The sequence below is a fragment of the Parus major genome, chromosome 1A, assembly GCF_001522545.3.
Source record: "Parus major isolate Abel chromosome 1A, Parus_major1.1, whole genome shotgun sequence".
NCBI classification, from domain to species: Eukaryota; Metazoa; Chordata; class Aves; order Passeriformes; family Paridae; genus Parus; species Parus major.
The window spans coordinates 41552733-41573738 of record NC_031773.1 but is presented as its reverse complement, the minus strand read 5'-3'; the positions used below and the strand labels follow the sequence as shown (position 1 = coordinate 41573738).

The 21006-nt window shown below is 35.0% G+C and overlaps 1 protein-coding gene across 1 annotated transcript; it reads left to right on the top strand.

Moving 5' to 3' along the window:
- Positions 1-666: 666 nt before the first annotated feature.
- Positions 667-20394, top strand: EPYC (epiphycan). Its single transcript, XM_019006568.2, has 7 exons — positions 667-758; positions 2963-3143; positions 13273-13426; positions 15944-16102; positions 16703-16905; positions 18505-18600; positions 19853-20394. Exons 2-7 carry the CDS (start codon positions 2976-2978, stop codon positions 20021-20023), a joined length of 951 nt encoding a protein of 316 aa, XP_018862113.1. The 5' UTR covers positions 667-758; positions 2963-2975; the 3' UTR covers positions 20024-20394.
- The last annotated feature ends 612 nt before the right edge of the window (positions 20395-21006 follow it).

Genomic DNA, 21006 nt, shown 5'->3' with positions numbered 1-21006 from the left:
TAAAGTAAAACTGATAATAAAGAAAACACAATCAATTAGGAAAAGAGATAGCTTGACATGCTAATATAGTAAAAAATTTCTGGTGTGTTCTACACACTATATGCTACAGTGTATACCCATCATTTGCAGCATATGATAGAGATTCATATCTATTAAGAAAGCAGCATTTCCTCTCACAAGGTAAATACTGGAAATAGTATATTTTATGAGCATTACTTCATAAGTACTGACAGAAAAGTAAAGGGGGGAAAAGGTACCTCTGAATAAATACCAGATAATATCTGCAGTAGATGGAAATTCATTATACATTATCACATATAATAAGTCACAAATAGAGACGTTACCAATAATATGTAACCCAATTTGCTTAAGCCTTGATTTTGGACACTGACAAATTTGAATTTGTAGGTTATCAGGTAACACAAAAAAGTTGTTTCCAGAATACAGAGAATGTTGTTGGTATATTGGTAGGAGCAGAAAGAAATTTGAGGGGAAGGGGTAAAAGACTGTCACGTGAAATAAATGCCATTTCCTTACAACAAATCTTTGTTTGGCCTTCCAAAAACTCAGTTCAGCAAAATCATATATGAAGTCATATTTGAAGTCTCAGCAACACCCTGGGCTGAGGTCTTCAGCTGAGGCTAGAAGCTGTACTACCTCCCACAGCCCCAGAATGCCACTGCCATTGGTCAGGGACTAATAGCACTGGCTCTGCATTCTGAGTAACTCCATCCCATTTGAGACAGAGGAAGCTAAAGGTAAGTTTTGGCACTTCTTTCTTAACTAATTTTTATCGCTGGAAACACTATTATTTGTTTTATTTTATCATGCTTAATACAGATTCAGAGCTTGCAGATTGTGGAGACTATTTATTTTTCCCTGGATATGTTTTAGTTCCTTCCTGTGAGAGGTGTACATAATCTTCATCAAAATATTTGATCTTACAGCTACTGCAGATGCCAATGTTTCTACAGTGCATTCCAATATACTACATGAAAGGAAAATAGAGACACACAAACCCTGCAAATTAGTACAGATACTATAGCCATAGGTAAACTTTTTATTTGCAGATATTTGCTGATTTTGTCTCTATATATGTAAACATTAATACTTACCGAGACTTATACCTTTTAAAAATATTTCATTTTTAGGAGTTGTGACATGAAAATAATTTTGCGTTAAATAAAAAACATTTTTTTATTTAAGAATTGTTTATTCAGAGGAAAAAATACACTACATATGTAAGTACTACATTTTGGGTTGATAGATAACACCCTTTATAGCTGAATCATCTGGGATAAATGACATGGAAAGGAAAAGCAAGACCAAAACAAATTCTGTCAAAAATAGGCAGCAGAAAACATAAATACAGACAAAACCCTGCTATTTCTAGCATACTTGCTTATTTCAGAGATTGATGGCATTTTTATTTTATTTTATTTATTTTTTTAATAAAGTAGAATACTTTTAGCAATATTGGAAGCTAATACTGAAAGGTGAAATTTATCTAAGCTTTCTCAAAGAGAAGACCCAGTAACTCTAGCTTCTTCCAGCAGCAGCTGAAGTCTTTCTGAATAAAGAAAATGTGAGAAAAATGAATGCCTTGTGTTACTGGCCATCCCCAGAGGAATTTTATATCCTCATGCCTAAACCAGCTTTATAAAGACCTCTTTTCATGAAGCCAAAATTCAACTTGTTGCTCAGTACATACATTAAAAAAAAAAAAAACCTCATGTATTTCTTATTATACTTATAAGTAGTTACAATTTTGAAATTGAATGTTTAAGAGTGTGTATCATGGCATCACATAAGAAGTAAAGTTTATTAGACTTACACATTGCTCATTATCACTGTGCTTTTGCTGAAATTAATGTGAGCTATAGATAAATAAATGTGTAAGTAGAAAGTTCTGAATAGAGCCCTTTGTCAGGCATCTTATATGATAATAGTGAATGCATCACTTACAAGGAAAAAGGAATACACAAACACTAGTGTTCAAGCCTAGCATGGATTTTCTACCATTTTACAAAATTCTGGGACTTTAAATAGGTGATAATTCAATTTTATACAACTTTAAGTGGGTGATAATTCAATTTTGCAATTCTATTTTCCAAGGATAACAGGTGAGTACACTACACTACAATTTCTCACTACATTACACTACAATTACTCACTGCTTTAAAAATGATGTTGATTGAATAATGAAGGAATTCAGAGTACTGGCACTACTGTACGTGAAGCTATGGAGGACACATATTATTCTTTATTTTGCTCCCAAGACCTTTGAAAAGTATGTTCCAAATGTACCACATCAATTAAAATCAATATCTGACAAAAAACTAATGAGTGAAAAGTGATCTGATTATACTTATTAAGAGATAAGAGTTTATAATGTTTTTTAATAGAATGGTGGAGTGGTTTTTTGCTTGTTGTTTATTTGTTGGGTTTTTTTGTTGTTTGTTTGGGTTTCTAAATTTTTTTGTTGTTGTTTGGTTCTGTTTAGGGTTTTTATAATGGAGGTGAGATATTATATTGTTATACATTTCAAATGATTATTTATTGTGATAAAGACAAGTAATGTAATAATCTACCTTTTCTCTAGTTTCTCAAAAGTTTGTATCTAAGTGCAATGAAAATAGGTGAAGTTAGATGAAATGGGAAAATACCATTCAGACTCTTTCTCACTGAAATCAGTTTATTTTTACACCAATAAAATTCAATAGGGCTTTTCTAAGTTATGTGACTATGAGTATGGTCAAAGCAGTCTGCAAAATTCTCAGATCCAGGGACTCTTCATGAAGAAAACCAGATTAAACCACTGAGTCACAATAAATAAATATGAATTATTCACCAGAAATTTTGTGGGGTTCATATATAAGTACTGTATTTATGACATTAAATTGTCATAGATGCCTTGTTAATACCAGAGGACCTAAAATCTGTCCATTTTCTTCTCTTTCAGAAAAGAAAACAGAATGCAGACCTTTGTGAATGTTTTTCTGGGTTTTTTTATCTTTGAGTCTGTTGGAGCTGCCCCTATCACTGATACCATAATTTATGATTCTGAGTTCTATGACATACCACTTGGAGAGCTGCCTCATCCATTTGCCTATGATGAAAACAAGCAGTCTGACCGAGGAGAGGTAATTAGAACTTAATTTATTCTGTCTTTCCAAAGTGCATAACTGCAGTAGTTACTGATCAGTTTATCTTTGCCATGAAAATACTTATCAGATAAATCTACTCATGTGGTGCCTTTGCAGTTCATTCACTTTTCCCCTAATTTACAACCAAAGCCAAAATATATTCTTATTGTTTGTGGTTTTCTTTTTGGCAATCTTTAAGAGGAGGTGAAAGGTACCATGCTTTCCTCAGGTCTCCATGCAATTCCACAAAGTCTGTTAGAGATCATCGTTGTGATTTATCTATGTAATGCATGGAGGCAGTTGAGACAGGATTTCCAGCATTTCCCATTAAATGGAACTGTAAAATGCAGTTTCCTTAAGTTTATGTTCAGTACACATATTTCAGGCTATAAATGCTAATGTGTTCTATTGCTGTTAGGAAAGTGGCAGAAGGAAGAAAAAAGAAAGGGAAAACAATTTAAACACAGGAAAGTAAGAAAAATTACTGTTGAAATCGATACAGTATGAGCCAGTAAGATATGTCACCTGTAGAAGTAAGAGATTCCACTTGTTGACTTAAATGCTTCCTTCCTCTTCAACAATCTTTTGTTTCTTTACAATTACTAAAAAGCTGCATTAATTTTATTCTCACCCTGCTGATTAGACATCGGCACAAGTTCCCCAAAGGTAATATAAGCACTCTGTGATTCACGATTTTGTATGATAGAAGTAGAGTGAAGAATATAAAATTTAAATAATATGTTATGTTCATTTTTATACATAATATTTTAATACTTTTTTCACATAAAAATGCATAATTCATGAAAATACAATCCTTTGAAAAATTTATGATTACAGCAGAAGGGACAGGAGCTCCTCTTTCTTAAATGTGAGATAGAAATTGTATAACAGCTTTGAAATCAAAGGACAGAGACAATTTAATAACTATATTCCAAAGTGGGAGAACTGAAGAGATAAAAATACAGTTAGCACTAAGATCAGAATTTTATACTTTGTAGGAAATTAATTTTCAGTCTAAGAGGGAGTGAGAAGAACTTTGCTGAAAGGAACTTACCTTGCCTTTGGCCTATTTCCCTTGTGCCACTCTTGCGCTCTACCTGATTCTGCCTGAGCTAGCTTTCCTGATAAAGTTGCTACCAATTTTAGTCACTGTGCTCTATCTCACATTGAATAATAAACCACGGTTTCTGTCTCTCTTTGATCTTAGAAATGAAACCTTTATCATTCCTACAGAAATTATTTCTTCCCAGAAATGGGAGAAATTGAGTGTGCCTCATCACTGAGTTTTGCTCATTCAAACAACAGATTTCTTAGTAATGCATTGAATGGGAGGTGGGATTGTCCTGTGCTGTGCTTGCTCTGTGAGGTCTTATAACACCAAAACATGGGGTGGCCTTTTCCATGTTTCTGAGTGAAGGATAAAGTGAGGCTTCAAAGTTCTTTCCCAGCTGAAAGGAAATTCAGCATGACTGATGTTGCACAAAACAGGAAAAAATACAAGAGATTCCAATACAGGTTGTTTTGGTTTTTTTCAAGACATGTAATAAGCAGAATCAGGGTAAACTGGTAAGGTTCTTTTCCAGAGCAGGATTATTTTCCATTACTGAGCACTTCAGACACCCTTTTTTAAAATTCATCAGGTGAAGTTCATCCATCACATCAGTTGAACAGAATTTTGCATTGCATATGGATGGACCTCCCTGTGAGAGACATTTTTTCACAGATGTTTAGCCAAAATCTTTTTTTTTTGCTTACATTCCTCACACCAGGCACCACCCAAGAGAATCCTAAGCATTCATAATTCCCCATATCCCAGAAGATATGAGTGGTCAGTGCTGTAGAAATCAAGCAAGTTTTATAGATATGTCAGTGTACTATTTTATAGGGGATGGCAGTCGTGCAAGTGACATTTTAATCACTGAATATTATTGATGTCACTCAAGTTTTAAGCAGAATTCATTTGATTTTTTGATTGTAGTTACGACTTTACTGCTTAAAATCTTGTTATCATAATGATGTGAACAACACAAGTGGGTCTATGTGTAAAATTCAATATTTATTCAAGGTCACAGGTTAGTTTTTATTATGCATAGTTTACATGATGAGCAATACCACAGAGACCCAGACAAACAGCAGGCCTTCAACAGATCTAGCCTGTGTGCAGTAACTCTTTAAGACTTGAATTCCCCTTTAGAGAGCTTGGAATCATGTCTTCAGACTTCTGAAACAGTGGAGAAAAAACTCAAATAGCATTTTCTGTTGTTGCTGTCTTCAATTTAAGATTTTTAAATTCAGTTTTATGCAAATAGAAGTCATTCTCTTTAGCTCATTTTTAGACCCATTGGCAAAATATAACCTTTACCAAGGTTGTGTATCCAGCTGATTTGCAGAAGGTCCAGGAGACTGACCAGTTCTAGTACTTCAGATGCATTTAGTGTACTAATCCTGTTAATTTCAATGTAAATTAATCACCTGCACACCTCAAGGGGTTAAACCAAAGCACTTGTGTCAGCACGTCCTTTTCCAGATTGTTAGGTACTGTAATCACACATTCATTGTATAATAACCAAAGTGAGGGAATACCTAAAGATAATTAGAACTGATTATTTCCATTCATTCTGTCTGGTTAAAATTAGGCTTGGCATCCCAAGACCATGCTACAAATATGAATCATTCTCTTGGGATATTTGTTGAGGTGGGCTGACCTCAGCTGGCTTCCAGGTGACCATCAAGACTCTTTCTCACTCCCACTTCTCAGAGAGACAGGGGAAGAAATTGAGGTTAAAAACTTATGAATTGACATATAAGCAGTTTCATGAAGAAAAATAAAGGTTGCATGCAGAAGCAAAGGGAAACAAAAGATTTATTCTCCACTTCCCATCAGCAGGTGAGGGCCAAACACTTCCAGGCAGTCAGGACTTGAGTATGTGTAGTAGGTACTTCTGATGACAAACATCTTAATAATAAAGCCCGGCCCCCTGCCTCGCTGCCTCCTTTCTCTCAGCTTTTATTGCTGACCAGATGCCATATCAAATATCCCTTTGTTCAGCTTGGGTCACCTGTCCTGGCTGTATCCCCTCTGGAGATCTTGACCACCCCTGCCCTACAGGTGAGCGGGGAACGCTGGAGAGACAGCCTTGGTGCTGTGCCAACACAGCTCAGTGGTTGCTGAGCACTGGTGCATTATCAACACCTTTTCAACTGAAAACACAATACACAGCACTGTGTGGCACTGAGGGATGCCATGGGGAAAGTTAATTCCATCCCAGCTTGAGCTCATACACCTGTCTTCCTCAAGAAAATTTTGATGAACCCTAGACATCTCTTTCAGACTTAGTATGAGAATTTCATCTTAATACAGTTAACTAAGAATGACTGAATCCAAGATCACTACTTTGTTACTTCTCATACTCTGGAAGTATTGTTTCTTGTGTAGAGTGTATGATATACACACACACCTCATTGTGTTGAAAACATTTTTCTGAAAACATTTCTAGATAATGGGTCTTGATATTCTTACACTTGAAGTCTATTTTTGTCATAGATTCTAGAATAATCTTAAGCTTGGGAAAGGTTACTTAATGTGTACATGGAATACTTTTCCTAATGCAAATATTTGCATGGGGAAAGTAATTGTAGCTGCGAATTACTTGTGAGAATGGTATTGAATCCTCAATCGAAGTTATGCATTGTCACATGCTAGGTGATATTATAGATTATAAAACCTATGGTTTCCGAGATCCCAGGTTAGTGAGACACAGAAGACCTATCTAATACTTTGCATCCAAAGGGAAATTATCACTGGAAAAAAATTAAATACTATATCACTCAGAAATAAAATGTGCATAGAGACATTAGGATAGCAGTATCAACTCTTTCACAGATAATGGCTAATAAAAGGCAGTGTAAAAAGCCTATTATCAAGGAAAGAATTCCAAGGTCCTCAAGAAAAAAGGTACAGCAATGAAATATCACCGTTAAGTGTTCAAGCTTTGTGTTGGATTTATCTTCTGAAACAGAGAGTAACAACAGTATAAACATGAGCTGATGTACCTTCCCTTTACAGTTCATTAGTATTTTGAACTAATATCTATATCTCAATAGGATCCAGAGGCCACAGACAAGACTGGGTCTCCCTACTGCTCTGAAAACCTATTCAATGGGAGATTTCTTTCTTTAAACTGAATAGAATCAAATCAGACTCTCAAAGGAATTCTTGTGTGATCTTCTCACTTTTTCCTTCTTTGAAACTAAAACTTTGGAAAATGTGGGAGAAAAACAAATTGTGGGGAGAGATTCTCATGTACATCTGCTGCTAATGACTAATAAAATGACACTGCAATTTTATCACAGTGAGAGGTTAAACATAACCTCTCCATTTTTCTTTAGGTAGGAAAAAACTAAGTTGAAAAATTAAGTAAAAATATAGGAGCATCAGAAAAATGTTTTCATTGCTAGGATAAGCTATCAGTGAGGCTGAAAAGCAAAGGAGTGCCTAATTAAGAATGGTTTGCCTAGTACTGAATAAGCAGAAAAGCAAGGCAGTTAAATACAGGCAGTCCATGCCTATCTACACAAAAGAGATGAGCTGTAAAGATTGATCCACAAAATATTCAGAAAGACACACACTGAAAGTCTAATATTTGATGCATTTTGATTAGCAATAGTTCAAGCTTCTTAAAGTTGAATTTAACTAATAATAGGGCATTTTGGTGCCTGCACAAAGCTCAGAACTTGAGTTACACACACACATTTGCTCATGTCTCCTATGTTGGCATAACATACAAAAAGGATCCATACTTAAACAGGAACTCACTCATGCCATTTGCAGAGTTGAGAGAGGCTTACACTGCTGTTCCTACATTTGTGGTAGGTATCTGAGTAGATAAGAGACTTCAAAGTGGATATACAGTGACTTTTCAGAACATCATATACATTTTTAAGAAACTCTATTAATTGGTATAAGTAATGTAAAAGTCAGATAACCACATAATTGAAAAGAGAATCAAACTTATCATTTGAAGCTTTATCTTCAAATAGGAATTTAAATAGTTTTTCAGGAAGGTTTTGACTATAGCTTTTATTCACTTGTCTGCAGTCACTAACAATTCTATTTCTTTTTAAGATAGAACAATAGGAGAAAAGAAGTCTTTGCATGCAAAATTCAAGAACAAGTATAGGCCATATTTGGAAAGGAAAACAAACCTCCCTGCCCATGACAAGGAAGTTGGTAATAGATGATTTTTATGGTCTCATCTAACCCAAACTCTTCTGTGACTCTATGAATAACTTCTACCATAATTAGACATTTTCTTGTAAGCCTTTGGTAGTTTCAGAACAACTATGTGAGAAACCAACGATGGGTTTTTTTTCCTTTTGATGGATCAGTGTGTGGAACAACTGTTCCTTCAAGATTAAAATTCCTCTTTTTAAGTTTTGAATTTTTATTTGTGTATTAAATGTATTTTTTGTAGTAAAAGAAACACTGAACAGAAGACACTTCAGATTCTCCTGTGGATTTAAACTTAGCACATGTAATACATCAGCTTTGATCCTAAAAGATGTAGGCATAAAATAGACACATAAAAAAGACATAAAATAAACTTCTGAGCCTCTCCTAGTCTTTTGTTTTTCTCACCTCCTTTACTGTCAAAGGTGAGATACAGATACCTAAAGATCCCACCATAAAATTAACTCCTGTAGCCAATGTCTGGAGCTTATTTTCAGAAGTTTTGTTTCATTCTGTACTGACAGTGAAGGGATGCTAATATAAACTAAATGCCTGGCCTATGGATGGCAAATTGCAAGTTGGATTTTATCACCTGCATTTTATCACTTACTGATATGTTCTGCTTTCTTGACTTTTGCAACTTCCTGGTCTGACGGTGCCTCTGAATTGGCCAGTCACATTAAGGACTTTGATTAGAAAATAAAGTCACATTGGATAAACACAGGATGGGGGGAAAAAAGTAGGCCCTCCATGTAATCTCAGGAAAGATATCATTGTCCTGTGACATGCTCTGGGATTAATCTGCACTGGTATTCTCTAAATCTCTTGATTGATTCCAAAGACAGAGTAGGGTAACTATTAACTACATAGATGTCTAAAGATGGATGATGTGATACCACTTCAGTTTTTTCTTATGCTGTGTATTAAAGCTGCCTTGGAAGGCAGATTATTATTTGAAGACCTGTAGCTATTGGCAAAGAGAAACATATTTTATTGTATTTCTCTACAATGTTCCTCTTGTTTTGTGATTTTTCACACATATTTCTTAAAGTATCAAATGCAATACAAGTCGACTCACTGCCTAATTCCAGAATTCCAGGTTCCCTCCTCCTTCCAAAAAAATCATATGGAAAATAATGCCATTAACTAATATACAATCATTTATGTTTCAATTTTTTTTGGTAAAGTCCAGTTGCCAAAAATAAACAAACATCTGGAAGATGAGGGATTATTCTGTGCAGTATATGGTCCAAGAAACATCTTTTTCTTGTTACAATCTTGCATGATTTATCAAACTTGTAAAAGATACAAAGCTGCATGGATCAGATGACCAATAATGGGAAACAGACTTTTACCTTTAGGTCACTGGTTTAAGTCCAAGTTATGTACAGCAAGAAAATGCTCATATGCTCTGGGTCTGGTATGTAAAACACATATATCAGTGAACTCCTACTCTGTTAGCAGCATAAAAATTGCAACATCATTAAGTTAAGGTCAATAATTTTTATTTTCTTATGACACTCACAGTTGCAGGAGACTGAATAGATAATGCTAACAACTTGGAAGAGTTTCCCTACACCCCTTAGTGCATTTGCAGGGAAACTGCTGGGAGACTTTCAATTGTGCATCTACAAATCTAGGTAACATCCTGCAGTAAAAAAGAGATAACACTGTAGAAATGGAAATACTAGAGATTGACATCTCCACTTTGCTACCAACAGCTACAGTGATTTATCAACTAAAAACCTTCAGAAAGCATAAAGTAAATCACAAATCCGAAGATACTAAGTTCCGTAAAGTATGCTCCAAATACGTAGAGAGGTGGCAGTCAGTGTAGATGACCCAAATCCCATAACAAGTGAAAGGAAAATTATCTTTGTTCTGAAGCCTATTTACAATGTCTATCTTGAAAATACTCTTATCCAGAATATTACTTCCAGTAAGCTGCATATAAAGACATTAACAGATCTTAAAATCTCTGGATTTAATTCCAAATTTCAGAAGAGGGGCTCCTATATGATTTCCACAAATCTGGTGAAGTAGACAGCATGTGCAAGAACTTTTGTGCAGTAACCTGGGTCAATAAAAGTCTGGAATGTACCTCTCCCTCTAGGCTTCCTCCATTTGGAGAACAGCTGTCCCATTTCCTTTGTTCCCAAAGCCTTCTTTTGATTTGTCCCCAAGTCCATTCCTGGTTAAGCTGTCTACTGTCAGTGCTGCAGATGGTAACACTGTGTATTTGTCTGCGCAAAATGACAAGGTACATCCTTACTCTTACATCAACTCAAGTTACTCAGTTCACCTGAAGGTCATCTTGCTCATTTGATTACCTTGCATTTTGTGAGGTTATGACCTTGGTAACTGTATTGGGGCATTTTTATCTATAAACTCTAATTAGTAATAGAATCTGTGGCTTAGTAGAATACAATTAAAGAATATACAGAAAACCTAAAATGTTCTTAGTCAAAATCTGAGCCCGTATGGTTCACAGTGCTTACTGGTTTTTCATTGTTTTCATGTTCTCTGTCTTCAGTGAAACAAATGGATATAAAATATTTTAACCTATTACCATTATATAATCTAAACAAAATTATTTGTATTGAAAAGAATTAGATTTTAGGTAGTTATTTAGATGTTCTAATGCAATCCATAATCATAATGCTTAATATTGCTTGGAATGATATATATAGTTATGCTGCAAGATAGTCTATTATGAGATGTAAAGTGGTTTTTTTCAACATTTTCACAGTTCATAGAATCACAGAATTTTTTGGGTTGGAAGGTACCAAGGTCATCCACTTCCATGAGCAGGAGCACTTTCAACTAGCCCCAGGTTGCACAAAACCCCATCCAACCTTGCCTTGAGCAAGGGAATCTATAACTTTTCTGGGCAACCATTTCCAATGCCTCACACCACAGGTAAAACAATTTAATTATATACAAAATTTTCAATTTCAAGCCATTCCCCCTTGTCCTATCACTACATGTCATTCTAAAAATCCTCTCTCCAGTTTTCCTGTAGGTCCCCTTTAGGTACTGAAAAGCTACTATAAGGTCTTCCTAGAGCCTTCTTTTCTCTGGGCTGAACACCCCCAACTCTCTCAGCCTGTCTTCATCTTCTTGGCCCTCCTCTGGACTTTCTCTCACAGGCCCAAGTCCTCCTTGAGCTGGAGACTCCAGAGCTGAAAGCAGTACTGCAGATGGGGTCTCACAAGAAGATAACGGAAGGGCAGAATCACATACCTTGAGCTGCTGGTTACATATGAAATATATATATATATTTACATACAAAATGATTCAAATAGGTATCAAATACAGCAAAGTTTTGTCTGTGTTTGGAATCCAGATGTCAGGTGCTTTAGCTCCTTTAACTTCTATAGTCTAAATACCAAATCAAATTTTAGAAATTCCAACTATTTGGCCAGCCTAGATGCAATTAATTTTACCTGTCTTTTATAATTAGAATTTATGAACACTACTGTGATTGATTTCTACAACTGGTTCTTCATGGAGACAGCAAAAAGAGCAGTAGCTGTGGGATGGTCTCAAAAAAGGAGATACATGGTCAGGTGAAAAGACTTGGGATTCAATGGTATTGTGGTGGTGTTGTGCTAGAAAGCTGCACTGGATGAAAACTAAAGCAGAATTTTGGTGCCTTTGCACCTGGAATAATGATACTGTGACAAAATAACTATATTTGGCTGTGCCTTAGAAAAGGATAAGGAGAGCTAACTGCAGCACAGGGGTGCAGCACCCACAGGGTTAAATACATTACCTACATTTTTAACAGCACCTCAGATGTGCAAAACTAAAATGACACTAATTAATTGTTTTGGATTTAAAGAATAAAGGGTACACTTTCAAAAGGGGCTCTGGCTCAGTTGAACTATATTATTACACATGGGGAAATGAAAATACAGGGGGAAAGTAACTTCCAAAGACCACACAACTATGTCTTGGTGATTACAGAAAACAACTCTGCCTCTTTGCTAACACAGATCCCTTTGCAACAAGCCTGGCAAGTCTGCAATACCCTTTTTATGAGCAGTGATGTGATACAAGAAAATAGCTACATCTTAATTTTTATCCTAAACTGTCACATAAGAAAATCAAGAGAATTAAGCATTTTTAGAATTAAAGTTAACCTGACAAAACTTACTGTTTTGACTAATTATGAGTGAATGATAAAAAAAAAAAAAATAAAAAAAAAATTCTAGTTCCATGCAAGGATCTTCCAAATTTTATGGATGCTTTAAAAGCAAGGTTTTATCCAATATTTTATTTACATCAGTATTTTCATACTACATAACACAACTACTATTGAATGAAGTTAACCAGAGTCTTTAACATATTAGAAAAGTGCATGTGAAGTCAGAGTTCAGAATTATTTAGTAATATTTTTATATCATGTTCAGATTTAGTAATATTTTTTTAAATCATGTTAGTCTTCTAAGCAGAGCCTGCACAGCTATATTAGATTTGTATCTATGATGGTCAAATTTACAATTTTATGGTAAATGACTTGCACCTTTTTGATATTTCACAGGAAATTTTCATTTTCCACACACAGTTTATCAATTTTTATCACAAGTCTAATTTATCTTTACATAAATAAGGAAAAATAATTTTGCTAGTATATATTCTCTGTAATGAAGTATATGCATGTGTGCATACATAAGAAACATTCAAAATACTGAGATAAAAAGCAAACAAGTATGTTGGATTTTCATGAATTTTTTATATATCATCAGAATTCATTATAGCTCCTGGATAAAAAGCAGCATAACCACTAAACCTCAGAAAATATGTGACCTCTAGTGGGAGAATATGAGTAACTGGAAGAGAAACAGTCTCCAAGGGAAGTAAACAGTAACATTTCCTTTTCATCTTCCCTAGACAGATATTGGGACAGAACTATCTTCTGTAATTCAAGAGAGTTATTCTTCTGCACCACTGACAGAAGAAACCGAAGATGAAGCATCAACACCAAAATTAATTGATGGGTATTCAGCACAAGGGTCAGGGGTTCTTGGACCCCAGACTCAAGATGGTTAGTAGGAAAGAAATTATTTTTGTGTGTAGCTTTGATTTTGAGCAAGCCCATTTTATTTTTTTACTGAAAATTAAGTACATCATTTCTGTATGCCTCTTACTTCAGAAAGACACAATGTGACTATCTTGAATCCCTCAAAGTCAGATAGGTGCCTAGTCAAAAGGTTTCCATACTATTTCATTATAAAAAAAACATGCCAGTGAAGATTTACAACCCAAAAATTTTCTGATTGTTGGCAATGCTACCAGTACTTGTTTTTCTGTCTTACATTTCAATGTCATTATCAACTGTCTAATTATTATTTGCTACATGGTTTAATGAATATAGTCATACAAAGTATAATTAAAATGTTGAAGAATTTTTGACCATGGAAACTATGCACTGAAAAACTTAAGGAACGACAGCTACTTAGAACTTTTTAATGAAAATTATTTTCAGTTCTTCTGACAATAGTGAAATAAGAATTTTATAAATCTTGCAGGAGAATTAAAATTGCAAAACATAATCTGTCCCTCTCTGACACAAATTTTGCACTGTTAATTTTTGACATTTGCCAGAAGCTCCTCTAAATTAGAGTAGGTAAAGCTCACTCCATTGCTGTGTGGGATCTTTTTGTGTTGTATGGTGATCAACATACAGTAACAGGAAAATCCTACTTTTTACTATGCCCAACACTACAGCTGAGTGCCATAGAAGAAAAATTAAATTTCAAAAAAACAAAAAAACAAAACAAAAAACAAAACATAAACCCTGAGAGTTCCTGCTTCCAAAATTATGTATTCATGGAAGTTAATATTCATATCTTATTTTGTTACCAGACAAAAATATACAGTGTCAAGAAAAGTAAAAATGGAATGAGATTTCAGAAAAAAAGAAAAAAAAAGTCCCATACCCCTTTTCAATTTTGAAAATTACAAGATGTTACAATATGTCCTGTAAATATTATATTTGATGAATTCTGTATCTGTCAACATCTTTGAGTACTGAATGCAAATCAAGTAGTGCATCAACTAAAGAAATGCTCAAGACAGTAAGATATCAAATCAGATGTCTCTAGTGTCTTCGTTTTTTAAGCAACATATTTTCCTGTCAGATGTTGCTGCTATTGGCCTGGTATTGAATAGAAGAATATAAGGCTCAGCAATAGTAAGCCAAGCTCATTTTTCTTGATATATTTTTGAATCCTTTTATCTTTGTTTTTTTTTGGTGTCCACCAGGAACAGGTGAGAAATACCACTCCTCTAAAACTAGGACAGGGTGAATCCCTTTCCCCAAACTATGGTACTATATTCCAATATTATGAAAAAATATCAGCCATCCTTAACTCTGTATTCATTTAGGCCTAGATTTGCTGGATTAGTTCAAGGTGTGAATATTTCTTCCCCAGTGTCAGACCTCCTCTCTGTAGCCAATTTCATCTGTCCTGTGGAGAAAGTTAGGGAAAGCATGAAAGGATCCTTATCTCTCCAGAAACTGTATTACTGAATGCCTAAGTAGAGATTATCACATAAAAATAAAAGAGTAATCTGGTTACTGATTCTTTAATCTTGTCTCAAAAGGCACCTCAATAACCTACAAATTGGGGCAGATTAAGAAGGCACATCTCTCATGTAGCCACATCTGATATGGAGGTAAAACTAATCTGCAAGAAAAACATTTTCATATTCCTGAATTATCCTACTATCCTATAAGTAGCAAGAGCAAACCCCATCTGCTACAAGGAGGAGGAAAACCTGAAACAGAGAAGTATTTCTATGGGATTAAAAAATGGCAAACAGATATGCTGATTTATTCTCATAATCAAGGAAAAGATGTATCAAAAAGTCAGTGTCGCAAGTGCTACAATCTGGTTATTAAAATTGTTAGAGGGATGCCTCTGCCTGAATTAAGGTGCAAATGAGACCATATGCCAAAGTGAATAGGATGGATTTTATTTAATAGTAAATGTGAGTGAGGAGAGAGAGTTAGAAAGAAATATAAAAAGGGAGGGGGAGGAGAGAAAGAGAGTAACAGAGAGACAGATTAAGTAGGAAATATCATTCATCAGCTATTATTCCTCCATCTAGGAATACCTCCACTTGCTGTTTTAAGGAGAAATCAACTTCTGGGTGTTTGATGTCACCAAATATTCTATTATAGTCTGAGAAACAATTTATTAGAATAAATTAATTGTTCTCCTAGATATAAGAAAATTTTAATTTAAATTTATTTTTAAATTATTTTATTAATTTTAATGAATTGAATTTAAATTTAATTAATTAATATTATTTTATTTATTTTTAAAATGTTTTCAATTAAATTTTAAACATTTTAAAAATATTTTAATCACCTTATTGTTGTATCATATAATCATATAATTATGATTTGGTGATCAAAGCAGAATGAGAAGTGAACTTTACCATAGACAAAGTCTGATGGTTAGGTGCTTATGTGAGCATTTTATTGTAGAAATATATGTATGATTTTTATACATGTTCTTTCTAATAAAGTGTTTTCTTCTAAATTCCTTGATAGGTCTTCCCACTTGCCTCTTGTGTACATGCCTAGGCACCACAGTCTACTGTGATGATCGTGACCTTGATGCTGTTCCACCATTGCCTAAGAAAACCACGTATTTCTATTCACGCTATAACAGAATCAAGAAGATCAGCAGAAATGACTTTGCTAACTTAAGTATGGATAGCAGTATTATTGAAATCAGCCTTAATTTTGATTATTTCTGGATCATAACAACCAAAAATAAAGTGATACATTTTATATAATGTTTGATTATGGTAAATTTTACACATAAATATACATTTATTTATTTTGTTACTTTGGAGCATAAAGATCCATATGTCAGATACAGATTCTCTGCCAAACATTTGAATTATTATAAATAACAATGATCATTGATTGTTTTTTTTGCTGTTACTTACAATCAACTTTAGAAAAGTAATTTCACCCCCCAAATATTAAATTTAATTTGGGGTTTGTATTTTTTTTTATTGGAAAAAATGCTTGAGCATATTTTATAAAAAAGTCAATATATCAAATTTCTTACATATAGAAAATTGTTGAAATAAAGAAAGGTAATGAAAATATGTTTCTTTTCCTTTGATGTCTTTTTCCAAAAGATAATAATTTATAAGATTCCCAAAACACACAGAAATCTTAAAACTCAACTTTGAAGTCTTTCACTGAAAGATGTATAAAGAATGACATAGGCAGGGTTTTTTTAAAATTTCAGGAAATACATTCTTATAAGTCTGTTGTATCTTATTTCTCTTCCAGACCATTTAAAGAGGATCGATTTGACTGCAAACTTCATATCAGATATCCACAAGGATGCCTTCCGAAGATTGCCCCAACTTCAGGAGTTGGTGCTTCGTGACAACAGGATAAGGCAACTCCCTGAGTTACCATCTACCTTAACGTTCATTGATGTTAGTAAGAACAGGCTTGGTCGCAGAGGGATACCAAATGAGGCATTTAAAGTAAGTTTGGCTGTGATGGCAAAATCTTTTCTTCCTCTCTCCAGAAGATGTGGTTAGAAGTGTAGCTTATTCTCACAAGAGAGATGCTCCAGTCCCCTAATCATCTTTGTAGCCCTCAAATGGACCTAGTCAAGGAGCTCCATGTCTCTCTCTTGTCCTGTGAAGCCCAGAGCTGGACACTATTCCAGATGTGCCTCACCAGGGCTGAGTAGGGGGCAGGATCTCCACCCTTGACCTGCTGGCAATACTCTTCCTAATGCACCTAAGGACTCCATTGGCCTTGGCCACAAGGGCACTGCTGGCTCATGGACAGCCTGCTGTCCACCAGGACCCAAGTTGTTTTCTGCAGAGCTGCTTTCCAGCAGATCGGCCCCCAGCCTGTACTGCTGTGTGGGGTTGTTATTTACCAGGTGCAAGACCCTGCATTTGCCTTTGTTGAATTTCAGATGGTTCTTCTCCATCCATCTCTCCAGCTTGTTGGGATCATTCTAGAGGGCTGCGTAGCCCTCTGGGATATTTGCCGCTCCTCCCAGCTTTGTGTCATCAGTCAGCTTTCTAAGGAGGCATCTGTCCCTCCACCCAAGGCATTGCTGAACATGTAAAACAATAGTGGCCCAGCACTGAACCTTGAGGGACAGCATTAGTGGCAGACCTCCTACTAGACTGCCATTGATTATGCCCTTCTGGGATCTGCCGTTCAGTCAGTTCTAAATCCACCTCACTCTCCACTCTTCCAGTCCACACTTCCTGAGTTTGCTAAGAGTATACTGTGAGAGAAAATGTCAAAAGCCTTGCTGAAGTCAGAATAGTTCTCCCCTCACCCATTCTGGCTGTCGTTTCATTTTAGAAGGCAATTAGGTTGGTCAAGCATGATTTACCTTTAGTGAATCCATGCTGGCTACTCCTGATGATCTTCTTGCCATCCCTGGGGATGGAGATGGCCTCTGGAATGAGGTGCTCCATCACCTTTTCAGGGATCGAGGTGAAGCTGACTGGATAGTAATTCTCTAGATCCTCCTTGCCCTTTTTGTAGATAGGGGTGACACCAGCTTACCTCCAGTCCTCAGGCACTTCTCCTGATCCCTGTGACCTTTGAAAGACCACTGTGAGCAGCGTAGCTATGGTGTCTGCCAGATTTCTCAGCATTCATTCCTCCAAGAAGCACTCATTCCTCCAAGAAGTTCAATTTACCTTTTGAAATGGAATGAGAAATGTATCTTTTACTCAGGCATTTCTTATACAGTTATCATTTACTTCAACACAATGCACTTCTGCAAAATTGAGTAGCCTTGTCACAAAAGAAAGGAAGTAACATTATCATTAAAGTAACATCTTTAATAATTCTACGGATATTTGAAAAACATTTTTCCCCTTCATTTTAATCTGAACATCTAACCCTCATCAGCAACATTTTCAGCCTATGCACATCAGAGTTGATGTCTTTGAATTTCTGTCTTTTTACCATATCATGAGGAAACAAAATATTTTGCTATCCATTGCTGTTCATTGCAGTGATAGATTTCAAACATACTTGCCAGAGATTTTCAAAAAATCAAAAATGTCTGTCATCTCCCCTTGTTTTTTTTCATCTTCCTCTAGAATCTGGATGAACTTCAGCATCTTTATATCACTGACAATAATTTGGATCACATTCCATTGCCACTCCCTGAAAGCCTCCAAGCGCTTCATCTTCAGGTAGGCTACAAAAGAAATGGCTCCTTATATCAGGCTCCAATAATGTGTACAACAGGGAAGGGAAAACTTCTTCTTGTAGTGTTTGTTCTGTTTATCCAAAAGCATTCTTGCTTGATGAAACAAGTTATGGCAAACATAAAATTAACTAGTGATTGCTGTCTTTCAAAGAAGTAAAATTTAGCTCAGCTAAGCATTATTTTTCAGAATTTTTTGTACAATATTTTTCAAAAATCAAAATTCTAAAATTACTATTGTCTAAAAGTTTCTTTTCGAAGTCTTCCTTTTAACCTTTTCCAGCTCTGTTTCTTCCCCTTTATCTCCTCTTGTACTAATTTACAGTTTTGTTTATCAGATGTTTTTACTTATTACATCATAGAGAAAAAAACATTCAGTAAGCAATGTAATGTACCTCACATTATTTAACCTCTGTCTTTCAGTAAGTAAATTTATTGAAACTCTCTGCCTGCTAGCTGGCTTGTTTTTCACTTGTTTGTGCCTGTAAAGTAAATATTCAGTGCTATGTGCTACAGAAAAAAGTTAGTGAGCTGGACATTTCCCACACCAATTTTTGACTAGAAAAGGAATGAAGGGAAGAATTTTCAGACAGACATCATTTTAGGTAATGAACTTTTAAGTCCCAGTTTCCTGACAATGCTGTATTCCAGCAATTCATTGTTGAGAATGGTTTGCTTCAAGAATAGAAGCACAGTGAATATAAGGCACGTAAGAGCAATTTAAATCAAAGGAATAATACCAAAACCATTCAATTTTCCCAGTATATATATATATATATATGTGAGTTAAATTAATGTGAGAGGGTCTGGGGGAAGGAAATTGTCACAGATAAAATTTCAGAGTTGTACTCTGGCAAGTCGAGGCATATTAGGGTGATAATTATGTTTCTAGGATTTTTGGACTGGCCTATTGGGCATCAAATTTTGTCTTAATAAGGCTCTTCACTATAATCTGGAAATGAAAATGCTCTATACTTCTACCAGGCTCCTCCTTCAAAGCCTATCTCTGCTACATGATTTGAGTTACTTTGTTTTGAAGCTTTGCACTGGCCAAGAAATTTTCCCCTGCTTGGAAGATTTCTTTGTTAATGACTTGCTACCACAATCTGGGCCCTTGAGTTCAAGCAAATATCCCTCTAGACACTGAAAATACATCCACAAATGGTGTTTCAGAGTAAAAAATTACTTTCAGATAACAATTCTGATAGCTTATTTTTTGATTGCTTGTTTTCTTTTAGAACAACAACATTCAAGAGATGCATGAAGATACTTTCTGCAAAATGAGAGATTTTACTTATGTGCGTAGGGCCCTCGAAGACATCAGACTGGATGGTAATCCCATCAACCTGAGCAAAACACCTTATGCATACATGTGTCTACCCCGTTTGCCAGTTGGTAACCTCATCTAAGCTTTGACAGCAGCCAAGACTGTCATTTGCTGTAAGAATCTCTAAAGACAAATCATTAACTCACTGCTACATTAAACTCGATGAATTTTTACAAATATCATTCCTATGAGAAATATTTCTGTTAATGTTGGAATTGATTACTGAGATACTGAGATTATGAAATGCTAAAAGAAAAATCCATTATCTACCCAACTGCAAGTTATTTAGCAATATCAAGAAAAATACTTTACTACAAAAACACTGAAAATACCAAGTTTTTTGCTGAATTGTTCAGACCTAATGTATGAATTTTAAATTTAAATAATTTTAGATATTAAAGTCTGTTACATGGTAACTGAAGAAATAAAAATAAAATATGTGTACACAAATGATTATTTATTGGGTTTTGTTTTAATTAAATATTATTTTCTCAGAGATATATCCATTTTTCTACTACTTTCCTTAAAGGTTCCTTCATTTTGGAAAAGTACCAGCAATATTCCAAAAAACATGTCTTCTTCAGAAAAGAGAATCTTTCCTTGAATCAATAATGAAATATAGGGCTCAAATCTCAAGCATCAAATCTCAAACATCTATCTATGCCTTTTTCAACAGTAATTTAACTTTGTAATGCTGATGAGACCCAAAGCTGTTTTCTGTATCTTTGATAAGCTTGCCTGACAGATTATGTGGTAATAAAAATCCCACATAATATAGCCTATTTGAGAAATATTATATTTTATTCTGCATAGAAAATGAAAACTCCCTTTGTCATATTTACATACATAAAATTTTGCAGTTCAATACACTAAGGACCAGGATTCAGAGACCAAGTCACAAATCACCTTGGGGAGCTCAATATCCAATTACTTGATTCACAAAACATCTCTACTTTATTGTTTAGCAGACTTTCCAGGTAAAGATTAAAAAATTTCCTTAGTAGAATAGTTTGAACAACTCTTCTCCTCTAGTGGAGGAGATTTAATACATTTCTCTAGAGAGAA